Source organism: Ursus arctos, unplaced genomic scaffold (genome assembly GCF_023065955.2).
Source record: "Ursus arctos isolate Adak ecotype North America unplaced genomic scaffold, UrsArc2.0 scaffold_1, whole genome shotgun sequence".
Classification (NCBI taxonomy): Eukaryota; Metazoa; Chordata; class Mammalia; order Carnivora; family Ursidae; genus Ursus; species Ursus arctos.
Window position 1 is genome coordinate 81,045,707 of NW_026622763.1, and position 14,819 is coordinate 81,060,525.

The 14,819-nt window shown below is 39.2% G+C and overlaps 1 protein-coding gene across 1 annotated transcript in view; it reads left to right on the forward strand.

Annotated features, from left to right (window-relative positions):
- The window catches only part of ADAM23 (ADAM metallopeptidase domain 23), a 166,552-nt gene that overhangs the window by 122,180 nt on the left and 29,553 nt on the right, over window positions 1–14,819 (forward strand). The window contains exons 14-18 of the mRNA XM_026492101.4: window positions 338–386; window positions 2,493–2,592; window positions 6,650–6,721; window positions 7,452–7,541; window positions 9,236–9,316. Of these exons, the coding sequence (XP_026347886.1) occupies window positions 338–386; window positions 2,493–2,592; window positions 6,650–6,721; window positions 7,452–7,541; window positions 9,236–9,316 (392 nt within the window). The remainder of the gene's footprint in view (window positions 1–337; window positions 387–2,492; window positions 2,593–6,649; window positions 6,722–7,451; window positions 7,542–9,235; window positions 9,317–14,819) is intronic.

The window sequence follows — 14,819 nt, forward strand, 5'->3', positions numbered from 1 at the left end:
TTGGACTAGAACTCAGGCTTTTCATTTCCAGACGAGGCTACTTTTCATTCAACGTTGGAACTAGGAACTCAATTGAGTGTTCTGAGTTACAAAAAGGAAGAGAGTGACAGTTTTATTTCTTGCCGGCTGTGGTCTTAGGAAACAACGTGTATTCTGGAAAGGATATAAAGAAATATTAATTGAATGGAAATAGATTTTGTTTGGCGAGACTTCACATTCTATATCTACATGACGTGAAATTGGTAATAAGGAATCATCTTGAGTTGCAATGCAAATTGAAGATGTGACTTGTTATTTTTCTTTTCTTCTGTTACTTTTGATTATTTCATCGGACTAGAATGTGACTGCACAGAATCCTGGGGTGGCTGCATCATGGAGGAAACAGGGTAAATTTTCATTATACGTACATTTGATATACGCCTTTCACGGACATTGCTGCATATAATTAGATGCACAGTCTCTCAGGTACTGGCCTTTGAGGCTCAGCACTCTGTATAAATTCCATCATTAATTACCTGATATTTTAAAAATGAAAGGACTGATTCGCCTTATATTTTAATTTTTTACTTAAAGTTGTTGATAAGAGTAAAACATAGTAACAACTTCTCCTTCTATTAACCTTTGAAAGAAGCCCATTATTAAATGCTTCTAAGTTTAGTAGATGCAGTAATTTTTTAGTGCACTTAGAATAAGAGCTGGTTGTCTGCCTGAAGCAGTCAGTGAAAATCAATTTCATCATCAATTTATATTTTAAGGAACTCACAAATAGACATGTTTGCTGTAGTAAAATTTGTACTTTACTGCTTATATAATCAATATGGCTATTTTTTTAATTGAGACAGATTTATTGTGTCTAAATTAGGTATCATCTATTGATAGACATTTTTCTCACCTATCTCCTCTCTTCTTGTGAGGATACTTTGAGCACTAGAGTCACTGCCCCAGAGCTGCTGTTGGCATCTGTGAACCAAGGCCTGGAAACATTGCCCCCCAGCCCCTGCCCCCCCTGGGAGCGACTGACCCAAGGCTCCCAAGCTAGAGCCCATTCCTACTAGATGGAAGAGGTTGTCTCACTCATGTGTCTCTCCTGCTTCTTCTGCCCATGCCAGATATAAGCTCAATACATCGCCTCCTTCTGGTCCTGCCCCTCTCCTGAGGAACCCCAGCGGCCAGGGGCCCCGACCTGCTTGTAGAGTCCCTTCTTTACTCTCCCACCAGGAGTCCTGCTCATGGGGAAAAGAAGAGTGTGATCACGAGGGTTTGCAGGGAGAGTCAACCATTCTGCCTGCTGCTTTAGAACCTATATTTCTAGAAATGTAGTTTAAACCTGAGGCTGTTAGCTTTCGTGCTCCCCTTACTGTTCTACCATAGTTTAGTAACATTATGGCTTGAACAGCATTTTTGAAGACTACTGTAGGAGGGTAACACCATTGATAATATTGCTTCTATAGGGAGATGCCTTCTGTCTTCTAAACTCCCAATTTCTAAATGAATTTTTGGACTGGTCACCCAGAGGATATGATAAAACTATTTAAAGTTAATATATATATTTTCTCAAGTATACATTTCTACATAGTTCCTTTAAGAGATCACTGTCAACAATGGCAAAAACTTTTCCTACTTCCATATACTACCGTCATGCATCAGGATACAAAAAACGTTTGGATTACATCCTAGAATCCATGGCCTGTCGCTCTCAGATCAAGTACTGTGACAAATACGGCCGAGGAATCAGTGTGTATGATTCAGTTTCACCTTGACCATGTGTATAATATCTCCCTCTGTACTGACGTAGGGATAGTAATTGGATTAGTTAAATCACAAAGAGGCTCATATCATATTCCTAAGTCATGAATATATTTGAAGTTGAGCCTAAAAAGCTATTACCTAATTCTAATTCAGAAAGAGCTTAACCCAACTCTGTTTTTACTGAGTGTATATGTGTTTTATATATCTATGTATATATATGTATGTGTGTATATATAGTATGATACTTCTTTTTAGGATTTTCTTGTTTGCCTCAATGGTGTTGCTGAAACCTGCATTATATAATCTTCAATAGATTGATTGTCACAACTCCTTCCTCCAAAGTAAAACCTAATAGGTTCCCTTACATCTTTTATTCAGGACAGAGGCAAAAAAGTGCTTGCCTTTACTGAGACAGAACAAATAAAAATGACCCCATTTTAAAATATAGCCTAGGTGGAGAAGTTTTGTGATAAGCTTTCCAAAACTCTTCCAAGCCCAGGCACAGAAGGGCGTGGCTACTGAGGCGGTTATAACCTGGCTCCCAATGTGTGGTTTTCTTTGACTATTTTTATAAATTCTACCACACACACTTATTTGGCAATTTGAGCATAAATGCCTTGTCATAACCTGTGTGGAATCATCTAGATCCAGAAGGAACATGTTCTAATTCACGGGTTTAAATTTTCTTCTCTGATGACTGTTTTTGGTAAATTATTTACATAATTGATTCTTTATTTTCTCAGGGTGTCCCATTCCCGAAAGTTCTCAAAGTGCAGCATTTTGGAATATAGAGACTTTTTACAGAGAGGGGGTGGAGCCTGTCTTTTCAACAGGCCGACAAAGGTTAGTAACTCAGGAAGTGTAATTATTTCTTAAATTTTTTTTTTTTGCTTCTAAGAAATTTGTGTAATGTACATAACATTTATGAAAGCAGTAGCCTTTGAAATCATACACACCGCAGATCTGCTCAGAATCCAGTCACAAATCTCTTATGGGAGAAGTCTTAAAATCCTTTCTTACATTTTACTCTTTGTGAAATGTTGAAAAGTAGCTCCATGCCTTAATAAAACAAGATGCAAAAAGACATATCTTTTTACAGTGGAACACTGCCAAATGTCAGATTCTTGTCTTGGAAAACAGGTCTTTTGGGGGGGAGGGATTTGTCAATCAGATTAATATTTAGTCATAAAAGCCATTATCATGCTGAAGTCTGGTCCTGTTTAAATGAGTGATAAAACCATAGTTTTGCTGCTGTGAATCTCTGATTTTTCAGTGCTGCTGGATCCCTCCCACTTTGTCCTCCAAACAAAGAAACAAAAGTGCTTCAATCAAAATATCTTTGAAATTTACATGTTAGGGTTTTCATCCTGCTTAGAGATTGTAGGTTAGATTAAGATACATTTCTTTAACCCATTTCTCTGACAAAAATTCCATTTTCCATTGACAGTTTCTCTAAGGGTATAACTAGTTCCCTGGCTTTTTTTTTTTCTTTTTCTTTTTGAGTGGTCTCTTCTCCTAGACAGGAAGCATTACTAATATCAGCTAGCCAAAAAAAATGGCCCAAGGTATTTATGGCTCTCATAAATACATATGTGTATTTATTATTTATGCTATAGTCTCTTTATGTGGGAACTGGCATTTCATCAAAATTCATATATAGAGTGTCACCATCCTTATCCATAATTCCTTAATTCCATATTTCCATACTCTATATCCATAATTCCATAATTCAAAAAGCTTGGAAAATTGGAAGTGTTTTTTATGAGTTTGCAGAAAACACATCAGGCAGTAAAATTTCTCTTGGACCTAAAGCCTTTATTACCCCTCATAGTGTAAATATTTATAAGTATTACTGCAGAAATATAAATGTTTTTGATTATAGGGTGTGTTCCAGGCCCCTCAGGGCTATTACATAGAACATGGTAAATGCATCATACTTTTCTAAAATCTAGCAAAGCCAGAATTTTCAAACTCACTGGCTACAGAGCTTTTGCATAAGGGACTGTGGACCTCTAGGAGTGTGTTTGGAAGTGAATCGCTCAATAGGCTAAGAGACAGGTTGCTGCTAATTAGCAGATGGTATAGAAATTCTAACATTGCACATTTCGTATTTCTTTTGAAAATACTACTTCGTAAGTCAAATATAGTCCATTTGCTATACAAAACATTTAATACTCTGTGAATTGAGAGAGCAGTAAAATCATGTTAACCTTAAGAAAAAAAAAATCAGTGACTAATGTGCATAACCGACAGAATAATTTATTCCTGTTCTCATAATTAAGTGATACTCCTGTAGTCAGGGGAGGGTAGTTTGATGTCTGACATCTGTATAAAGTCTCAGTGAGTCTGCAGAAAAAGAAACGGGAATTTTAAAGTGACCATGCACCATTACATTCAGTCACCTGCCTTTCATGGCATTGGTCTCAGTGCGACAGAAATCTGAAAACTTCAGGGTGTTCAAAATGGGGGAAACGAGTAGTAATGAATTAATGTGAGCTGCTGGCATTTTTGAATTGGGGTACACATGGCTAATTTTACCTGCCTTGAGTCTTACCCGCCAATTAGAAGTATCGTGCCTGAGAGCACAACACTGAGTCGTAAGGTTTCTAGTGTGTGTGGAAAGATCCATCATTAGATTTCTGAAATTGCCTGTGAGTAGAAAGAAAATAATTCCAATAACTTGGAAACTAAATGGAAATAATGACACATCTTCAATTTTAAAAGTTAGTAAATACGTATTTTTTAAAGCTCCATGGTAGAATGATTTTTTAAAAAACCCCTATGGATTCCAGGGGAATAGTTTGTATGTATGTATCAAAGAACTGACTTTTTTTTTCCCCAAGTGCTTTTAGTCAACAAATGTATGCATGCATGCTGCAAATGTTGGGTAATCGTTCTTTCTGATGGCTGAGTAATATTCCATTGTATATATGGACCACATCTTCTTAATCCAGTCATCTGTTGAAGGGCATTTTGGCTCCTTCCACAATTTAGCTATTGTGGACAATGCTGCAATGAACATTGGGGTGCATATGGCCCTTCTCTTCACTACGTCTGTATCTTTGGGGTAAATACCCAGTAGTGCTATTGCTGGATCATTGGGTAGCTCTATTTTTAACTTTCTAAGGGACCTCCACACTGTTTTCCAAAGTGGCTGTACCAACTTGCATTCCCGCCAACAGTGAAAGAGGGATCCCCTTTCTCCACATCCTCTCCAACATTTGTTGTTTCTTGTCTTGTCAATTTTTGCCATTCTAATTGGCATAAGGTGGTATCTCAGTGTGGTTTTGATTTGAATTTCCCTGATGGCTAATGATTTTGAACATTTTTTCATGTGTCTGTTAGCCATTTGTATGTCTTCATTGGAAAAGTGTCATTGGAAAAGTTGATATCTTCTGCCCATTTTTTGATTTGATTATTTGTTTCTTGTGTATTGAGTTTGAGAAGTTCTTTGTAGATCCTGGATACTAGTCTTTTTTTTTTTTTTTTTAAAGATTTTTATTTATTTATTTGATGGAGATAGAGATAGCCAGTGAGAGAGGGAGCACAAGCAGGGGGAGTGGGAGAGGAAGAAGCAGGCTCATAGCGGAGGAGCCTGATGTGGGGCTCGATCCCGTAATGCCGGGATCACGCCCTGAGCTGAAGGCAGACTCTCAACCGCTGTGCCACCCAGGCGCCCCTGGATACTAGTCTTTTATCTGTAGTGTCATTTGCAAATATCTTCTCCCATTCCGTGGGCTGCCTCTTAGTTTTTCTGACTGTTTCCTTGGCTGTGCAGAAGCTTTTTATCTTGATGAAGTCCCACAAGTTCATTTTTTCTTTTGTTTCTCTTGCCTTTGGAGATGTGTCATGAAAAAGTTTGCTTTGGCCGATGTCAAAGAGGTTTCAGCCTATGTTCTTCTCTATGATTTTGATGGATTCCTGTCTCACATCGAGGTCTTTCATCCATTTGGATTTTATCTTTGTGTATGGTGTGAGAGAGTGGTCAAGTTTCATTCTTTTGCTTGTAGCTGTCCAATTTTCCCAGCACCATTTATTGAAGAGACTGTCTTTTTTCCACCGGATGTTTTTTCCTGCTTTATCAAAGATTAGTTGCCCAAAGAGCTGAGGGTCCATTTCTGGGTTCTCTATTCTGTTCCATTGGTCTATGTGTCTGTTTTTGTGCCAGTACCATGCTGTCTTTGTGATCACAGCTTTGTAGTACAGCTCAAAATCGAAATTCGTTGCAATTTAATTGGCAAACAAGTTCATAGCACTAGTAGAGTGGATTATTCTAGAAATCTGACTCTTCCATTTGTCCTAATGGCTGACATATTTCTATACATCTGTGCATACATCTGCACATTTATTTAATATGCTTTAGACAGTGCAGATTTCTTTTCGATGAGAAAGATGGGCGTGGATTTCCAGCAGTACCATTTCAATGGTTATTTGCATTTCCTTGATTGTATATATTACATTTGCCTGCGACTGAAACATTTTATCTTTTTGACAATTTTTCTGTTTTCTCAGCTGCCTGGAGATAAATCAGTAAATTAGATATCTGTGAGTCTTAGCATTGCATCTTAGCTCCATTAGCAAATATGATAAATGATCTATCCCTTTTGACAGTTTATTTCCATTAATAAGTAATTCTAATGGTAGAGGTCATCTCTGGAGCCCACCTCCAGAGAATCCTCTAAGAAATATTACCCCGTTTGGAATATGGTTTCTAGAAGTGTTATTAATAAGTGAACAGTGTTACCCACACAGACATCATTTGTAAGATGCTGTTAACAACAGATCACAGAAGGATTTCACATGATAGCGGATTATAGGACTATGTATGTGGCCCGATTGGTGTGTTGATTTTCTGTGACAAATTAAAACGTTTTTCCTTTCTCTTCCTAATCCCTTTTAGCTATTTGAGCCCACAGAATGTGGAAATGGATATGTGGAAGCTGGGGAGGAATGTGACTGTGGTTTACACGTGGTAGGTATAAGAGATCTTTCCTACCTTCAACGCAGCTCCTCCCCAGAGCAAACAAGAATAGCGAGAAGCCTACAGGGTCCTTCTTTGTGGTCTTACTGCCTTTCTTTCTCATCTCTCTCATCAATGCTTAATCCCAGCTCAGACATGTTAGAATTAATCATGTCCTTACAGTCTTGTTTGAAGAAAACCTAATGGGTTCTTCTAATCAAATCTCCTACCTCCTAAACATTCATAGCTCATATTTATCCCATTCACATTTTACCAAATCACGAAATATTCTTTCCATGATGTGTATTATTTTTGTTTTTATAAAACTAGGTAGAGTCTTGGGGTGCCTGGCTGGCTCAGTCGGCAGAACGTGACTCTTGATCTTGGGATTGCGAGTTCAAGCCCCATGTTGGGTGTAGAAAGTACTTAAAAATAAAATATTAAAAAAAACCCCCAAAACTAGATAGTCTTAAGAATATATTGGAGCTAAACGAAGGTGAGGTGCTTGCTAAGAAATAAGCTTACTTTTTGGTAGAGAAGCCCTCTCACAGAAGATCGCACTTTGCTGGAAAATATGGCAGGAAGGAATATTATCATTGTTTAAAGTGGTTACTTCCTGAAATATTTGCTTTTTATTGTATAAGTCTCCTCACGTGGATTATACATAAGTTGCATGTGGGGAGAGGGTTGAATAACCAGCCTGTAAGCGTTCTCATTTACTCACGTGAAGTATTTCCTCTAGGAATGCTACGGATTGTGCTGTAAGAAATGCTCTCTCTCCAACGGGGCCCACTGCAGCGATGGGCCGTGCTGTAACAATACCTCATGTCTCGTGAGTCACCTGACACTCTCGTCTTCCTTTTCATGGACGTTGTTAGCTAAGTCTCTCAAAGTGTACATCGACCATTTGTAGAGCTTGCCACACATTTGTTGATTGACCTGTGCTTTCGCAATTTTGTAGAATCAGTAAATCTATCTAAATTCTGTGGGTCAAAACATTTACCTTTCTGTGATGCACTATCATCTGTCCTGTCCTTCAGAGCCTCCTTCAGAAAATATACGTATACTCCTTCTAAAATAAACATTGAGAGTTCCCCTGCTAATGCAGACGCAAACCGCATTAGCTGGTAGAATAGAAGAGGGACAATTCCTGTGGCCTTTTTTTTTTTTTGTAAAGATTTTATTTATTTATTTGACAGAGATAGAGACAGCCAGCGAGAGAGGGAACACAAGCAGGGGGAGTGGGAGAGGAAGAAACAGGCTCACAGCAGAGGACCCTGATATGGGGCTCGATCCCATAACGCCAGGATCACGCCCTGAGCCGAAGGCAGACGCTTAACCGCTGTGCCACCCAGGCGCCCTTCCTGTGGTCTTTTTAATAATATGACCTACTTATAACATTTTTCTTTAAATTTATTACTATGTATATGTACCTTTATTTTGGACTTCATTTATTTTGGACCGTGAACCTAAAACCTAGTGCTTACGTTTTTTATGCTTGGTTTTTTAAAATCCCCTATAAAGGCAAGAAAGCTAGATAAAGAAGTAATCTACATGTGTGTATTTATATGTGTATATATACAGCTTATTCGTGTATGGACATAGTTCACGTCCATCTGTAGAACCTCCATCAATTCTTGAAAAGTCATTTTTTTAAATCTTTCTTTTCATTTACTAAATCTCTAATATTCCTTATAACCATAAAGTTACATGATTTTATTATTTCATTCAATACCAAGAGGTATTAGGCATTACGGTATTTTAAGAAATTCTAGCTTAGTTGCCTTCTGTTTCCCACCAGATTATAAATTGCTTGACATCAGGGGTCTCTTTCCTTCATCTTTTACCCACCCCCGCAATGTGATTGGTGTCGCCGAAAGGCGTTCATGAAAATTCACTGAAATTTGATTGTATATATTTAGCTAAAGCAAGATTAAGATCCAAGCTAATAGGTACAATTAGTGAAGGTTGGGTGTGTGTATCAATCTTCAGAGATATCTTAAATGTTTATATTTTAGTGATTTGCTCTTTTGTTTTAAATCATACTACTCTATCTTATTTATGTAATTGCCATTACCTTGTTTTCCAAAAGTAATACTCTGAGACTGTGGGTTTTGAAATCTGTACATTTAATGCCTTGGTTAATGATTCATATTTACTGTAGAGAGTGGTATCTGGGCCTTGTCTGTATTTCGCAACTATCTTGCTAATTTGTAAAAAGAGTTTGGTACCATGAGAGACTATGGATTCCGGAAAACAAACTTGAGGTTTTAAGGGGGGGGGGGGGGGTTTAAGGCATGTTTGCATGGAGCACTGGGTGTTATACACAAACAATGAATCATGAAACACTACATCAAAAACTCATGATGTGCTGTATGGTGACTAACATAACATAATACTATAAATAAATAAATAGAGTTTGGTAATGGTTATGAGAGAATATCTGAATTATTGGTGAATATAACAATGCTAACTATTTGAAATATTAATTAACACTAGCTCCTAATATTGAATTTTGATTTGCAGTTTCAGCCACGAGGGTATGAATGTCGGGATGCTGTGAATGGGTGCGATATTACTGAATATTGTACTGGAGACTCTGGCCAGGTATGACAAACTGAGTTTTTAAATAGTACATTTTACTTGCCAATGTTGTACACATGGGAAAGCTTTCAGTTGAGGTACATGTGTGAATATGATTTGGTTTCTTTGTTTTTTGTTTTGTTTTACTTTGTTTTCTAGTAATATCTAGATCTCCACTATGCCTTTATTTTAGGAACATTTATTGTGTTTCCTGAACCTAGATCTCTTTTTTCTTCCAAATTTCCCCTTCATAATTAGTTCCCTTTATATGGTTTCTACCCAACGAATTGATTTTTCTTTCTGTCCCCACATCTAAAATAGTCTGTTCACACTGAAAGAGTTAATGTATTGTTTTCCAAACATTTGTAAGCCACCAAGCCCTTTCTTCTAAGGAAAATTTTGTTGTATGTGCACCGTAGAAAGGAGAGAACAACTAACGCTGCTCTGATTGAAGAGGGATCGGAAGCAGGTGTCCACCTCTCTCGGTCCTTCACTAACTCTCCCCCACCTACATTGTCTAGCGTCATGGCCCATATGCTTTGGTGTGGTCTTCTTCACATTAAAACTTACTATAACGTTATGATTAATGTTGCCTACTAGCATTTCTTCCTTATACCATTTTTATGCTTTAAAAATATATATCACGTTATTTTAAGTCTTTATTTTTCATTGAAATGGACATTCGCTGAACATCTGCTCTGTGCCAAGCACTGCTGTAGATGTTGGGATATGGTAGGAACAAGATAGGCAAGTCCTTGCCCTTCTGGAACTTAAATTCTGCTGGGTGGAGACATAAGTCAACAAGAACAGCTGATGGTGCTAAGTGTAACTATGGTGACATGGGATGTGGGGTGGGGGTCTTTAGGTGTGGTGCTCAGGTGTATTTTCCTGGAAGAATTGACATCTAAGTAGAAAGGCATGGAAGGAAGAGCTAGTCAGAAAACAGTATGTAAGGAAGCTTGGCTTCTTCAAGAAATGCAGTGAAGGTGGGGATTCCCAGAGAGTAGTGGGGAAAAACCAAGAAGTCCGGAATTAAGGCAGTGAGGGAATAGGTAAGAACTTGGGATTTCATTCTACTTTTATTTTTGCTCTGACAGGAATTCAAAAACATGTTCCTGTACTGTTACAGTTTTTATAAACACCCCTTTTACAGTTGCATGAGAGCCTGTCATGTGGATTCATCAGTTGACTTGTGACTTGTTATCCAGTGGTGGGTATTTAGGTTGTTGGCAGTTTTTCATTATTATAATTAATACGGCAGATATCTTTCTGCATCTTTAAGAGTATTTCGTGTTCAGGATTCACTCCTTAGGATAAATTGCCCAGAAATGGAATTATCTGTTGCCAGGTATTATGGTTTCCAAGGGGGTCCCCATAAATAGAGTACAGTTGGAGGTCAGACTACCATTTTTCATATTGAAAATGGCCAAGTTGAAAGCCATAACTTAGTGTGAGAACTAAAGGAGCCTCTGTAGGGGCGCCTGGGTGGCTCAGCCGTTAAGCGTCTGCCTTCGGCTCAGGTCATGATCCCAGGGTCCTGGGATCGAGCCCCGCGTTGGGCTCCCTGTTCAGCGGGAAGCCTGCTTCTCCCTCTCCCACTCTCCCTGCTTGTGTTCCCTCTCTCACTGTGTCTCTCTCTGTCAAATAAAAAAAAAAATCTTTAAAGGAGCCTCTTTATAGATCCCATATTCAGGCTGTAGAAACACGTTATTGACAAAAGTGGGTCTGGAGCAACTTCTGCTTGCAAAGATGAGCCCTTGTCTTGTATGTCTTGGAGGAGCAGCGAGGATAGTATGATTTATGTGAGTAGGCAAGAGAAGAATGGCGGAACTGAGCCAAAGGGCTGGTAATTCCTCCCAGGTTTGTCAGCCGGTCGGTGGGTCACTCTACCTGCCTCGGGGGGAAGTGGGTGTAGGAGCAGAGTAGCTGGAGGTACCCTGAGTTCCCCTCACTGAGAAAAAACAAGAGGAGAGAGAAACAGAGATTTCTAACTAACCCTTTTGAAAGTTCTTGATGTATATTATCTGAGATTCAATGCAAAGGGACCCTTTTAAGGATGTGATACAGTGAAATATGTTCAGGCTATTCTTTATTGATTTTTATGCATATCTGTATCTTCTATTTAGATATCTAAATAGGTTTCTTTGCAGTTTTCCTAGAATATAGTGAAAGGGTGTAAGAATTGTGGGTTCTGTGTTTTGTGCCAAGTTTTACGTTTTGTGACAATCCTGGTATGCTGTTTCGCTGAGTTGTATTTTTAGGTTTGTAGAATACTACTATTCTTATACCCATCATACATGGTTTTGGTTCTGTGTGTTCAGCTCTTTTCAAAGTGCAGTTTTTTCATTTCAGCCTTGAATTCCTGAATTGCCATAGAATTTACGGGAAGTAAGACTTTTATAATGAGGGCTCTATGTTCAACTTAATATTCTATTTCTAAATTTTTAAAACATTTTTTTTTTTAAGATTTTACTTATTTACTTGAGAGAGAGAGAGTAGGAGTGAGATCAAGAGCAAGCGGGGGGTGGGGGGCAAGGGAAAGGGACAAGCAGACTCCACACTGAGTGTGGATCCCAGTCCAGGGCTCCATCTCGGGGCCCTGAGATCATGCCTGAGCCGAAATCAAGAGTCGGATGCTTAACCGACTGAACCACCCACGTGCCCTAAAACGTTCCTTTTGCCTCATGTATGTAAGGTGAGAATTGCACTGTTAGATTAATTTCTCAGTGGCATATTAGAGTAGCAAGTTCTTTTAGCAATAATTTCCTTATATGACCAGAATGTGCCTGAAATAGATAATTGGAGTAGAGGGAGTTAAGATCCCCCAGAATTCTTCTGCTTTGTAAGAGTCAGTGAGCTTTGAATTTAATTGGCAGTAATTATGATTAGGAAAAGGGGATCTCAGAGAATCTCTGCATCCCTGAGAATCGGCATCATTGGCAACCCTATGACTTTATGTCTTGTATCTTCATGTCTTTGCTTAATTTTGATATTAGCATTTACTGATACCTCTGAGCTACTTTTTAAATTCACAGTTTATCACAGAATAAACAATACTTGTGCAACTGAGAGAAATCCTTGGCAAACGATACTGATGATATAATAAAGGTATTTTTGAAAGATGTGGGAAATGTATCTTGTTAGTGCTATAAGAGATACCATCTATATGGGTGGCATAGCACAATTAAAAATAAGCACATTTAAATGCTGCTGCACTGTTGAAGCCTGCCTCCTGTGAACCTTCCTGCACAGCCTGAAAGTGGGGGCTGGGATGGCATTTAGAGACTGAATCCAGAGCACTACTCACAGGCAGAATATAGCGCTCAGATTTATAGTTCTTCTGTTTTAAATGTCCCCAGAGAATGTAAGACATGCCATAATTTCCCATTTTAAACCTTTTAGTGATAAGCAACTTGCTTTTATTAGCCTAAACGAGAAATAAATTGATTAGAAATCATGCATGTAGCTGTAACAGTTTATAATCGGGGCTTTTAAAATTATTATTAGTAAAGAGTTCTACAAAAAAATTTTTATTGAAACATCACAAAAGTCAACTATGATAAATTAATTGTAGACCCTGATATACCTATTCTAATAGCAACATTTCTTTTGCATTTTTGTTCGATGGGATTGTTTTCGTCTCGGAGTAAGTGAGTAATTACCGTTAGTTGATTCATAAGCTACTGATTGCATTTGGAGTGGATTTGGGTGGATGAAGGAGGCCACTATGAGCTCTGTTTCTGTGCTGTTGGCCCAGTAGGCCAGGTTTTGGTGCTGATAATGACGTCCTTTGAGTAGTCACCATCAGATTGATTGAAAAGCTGTAGTGAATGAAAGCTTATATGAAAGGCAGTTATTCTTTAGAAAGATATAGAACCAAAGCATTTTATCTCAAAGTGTTCCTTTGTAAGTTAGTGCTTCTTAGCAATTGCAAATTCTAAATTCTATTACCTTTCTATAGTGAACTTGATAAACAGCTTGACAGGTACAGGACAGAGTAACTTTTTTTTGAAAGATTTTATTTATTTATTTGAGAGAGAGCACAAGTGGGGGGGAGGGTCAGAGGGAGAAGGAGAAGCAGACTCCCCGCTGAGCAGGGAGCCTGATTCAGGGCTTGATCCCAGGACCCTGAGATCATGACCAGAGCCGAAGGCAGACGCTTAACCGACTGAGCCACCCAGGCGCCCCAGAACGGAGTACCTTAATTGTGTTCGTATGGGTCATTCATTCATTTATCTAGTTAGCCAATAGTAATTGAGCAGCTACTCAATAATAATTGAGCCCGGTTTTGTTCTAGATGCGAGAGAGGCAGCAGGGAACAATAATACAATGCCTGCCTTCCGGGAGCTCACACTGGGATGGGGACAATAGACAAACAAATAAGTAACATATGTGACTTTGAGGTGATAAGTCCTACGGAGAAGAAAAACACCAGGAAATGGGGAATGGAGAATGCCAACATGGGAGGGGTTACAGGTTTTGAGAGCAAACCATGCAGAAACCTGGGGGGAAGATTGAAGGAAGGGCAAGGGCAAAGGCCGTGGGGTGGAAGTATGCCTGGCACATCGGCAGAGAGTCCAATCAGTCGTGGCAGAGCAGGGATGAGGTCAGAGAGAGGATGGAATTGGGGGGACAGCAAATGCATATCATGTTGAACTTTGACGTCCATTGAGTACGTTGGGAAGCCATTGAGCAGAGGAGCAGCGTGATGTGATTTATGTGTTTAGAAGGACACCCAGTAGCTGAATAGACTAGGGTAGAAGCAGGGCAATCAGTCGGAGGCGGCTGCATAATTCAGGTGAGGGATGATGGCGGATTGGAGGGGGGCTAGCAGTGGAGACGGAGAAAAGTGGTCAGATTGTGATTCTAGTTTGAAGGTAGATCCAGTAGGATTTGTTGACAGACTGGAAGGAGGGTGGGAAGGAAGGAGAGACACAGAGGATGACTTCATGGTTTGGGGCCTGACCAATGGGAAGAGCGGGGCAGTCCCTTACCGAGAAGGCGAAGACTGGGGGAGAGACCCCGGTGCACACTGCTGTGTTTCGTACTCACTTGCTTTCCCTGTGTGTTGCTTTTTCTTTGCATATTTGCTTTGAACACTGTCCTAGAGCCTTTGACTTGAACCGTCTTCAGCTCTCTCAAATGTGGCAAATAAAATGCATGGAGAATAAAAGTTTTAATTCATTCAGGGTAATGTTTTGGGAAAATGAAGTATGCTTTTAAACAATGACTTGAAAATAGACCTGGAAAAGAAATAACCATCCCATCACAATTGTTCTAGTAACACGTCAGAGAGGTCAGAGACGTAATGAAGATGCAAGCACTCACATTGAGTTGAAAGAGTATTTCTTCTTTATCAGTAATGTGGCCTACAGGTGAGCGTCAGGGGTGTCGAACGCAGATTTGACATTTCCCAGGGCTGAGAAAGGTCCTGTGAGTTAGCTCCCGAATGTGTCCACTCCTACATAACAAGCTGATTCATGCCCTTCGTTGTCCATGTTAATTCCTTCTACTTTTGACTCTGTAG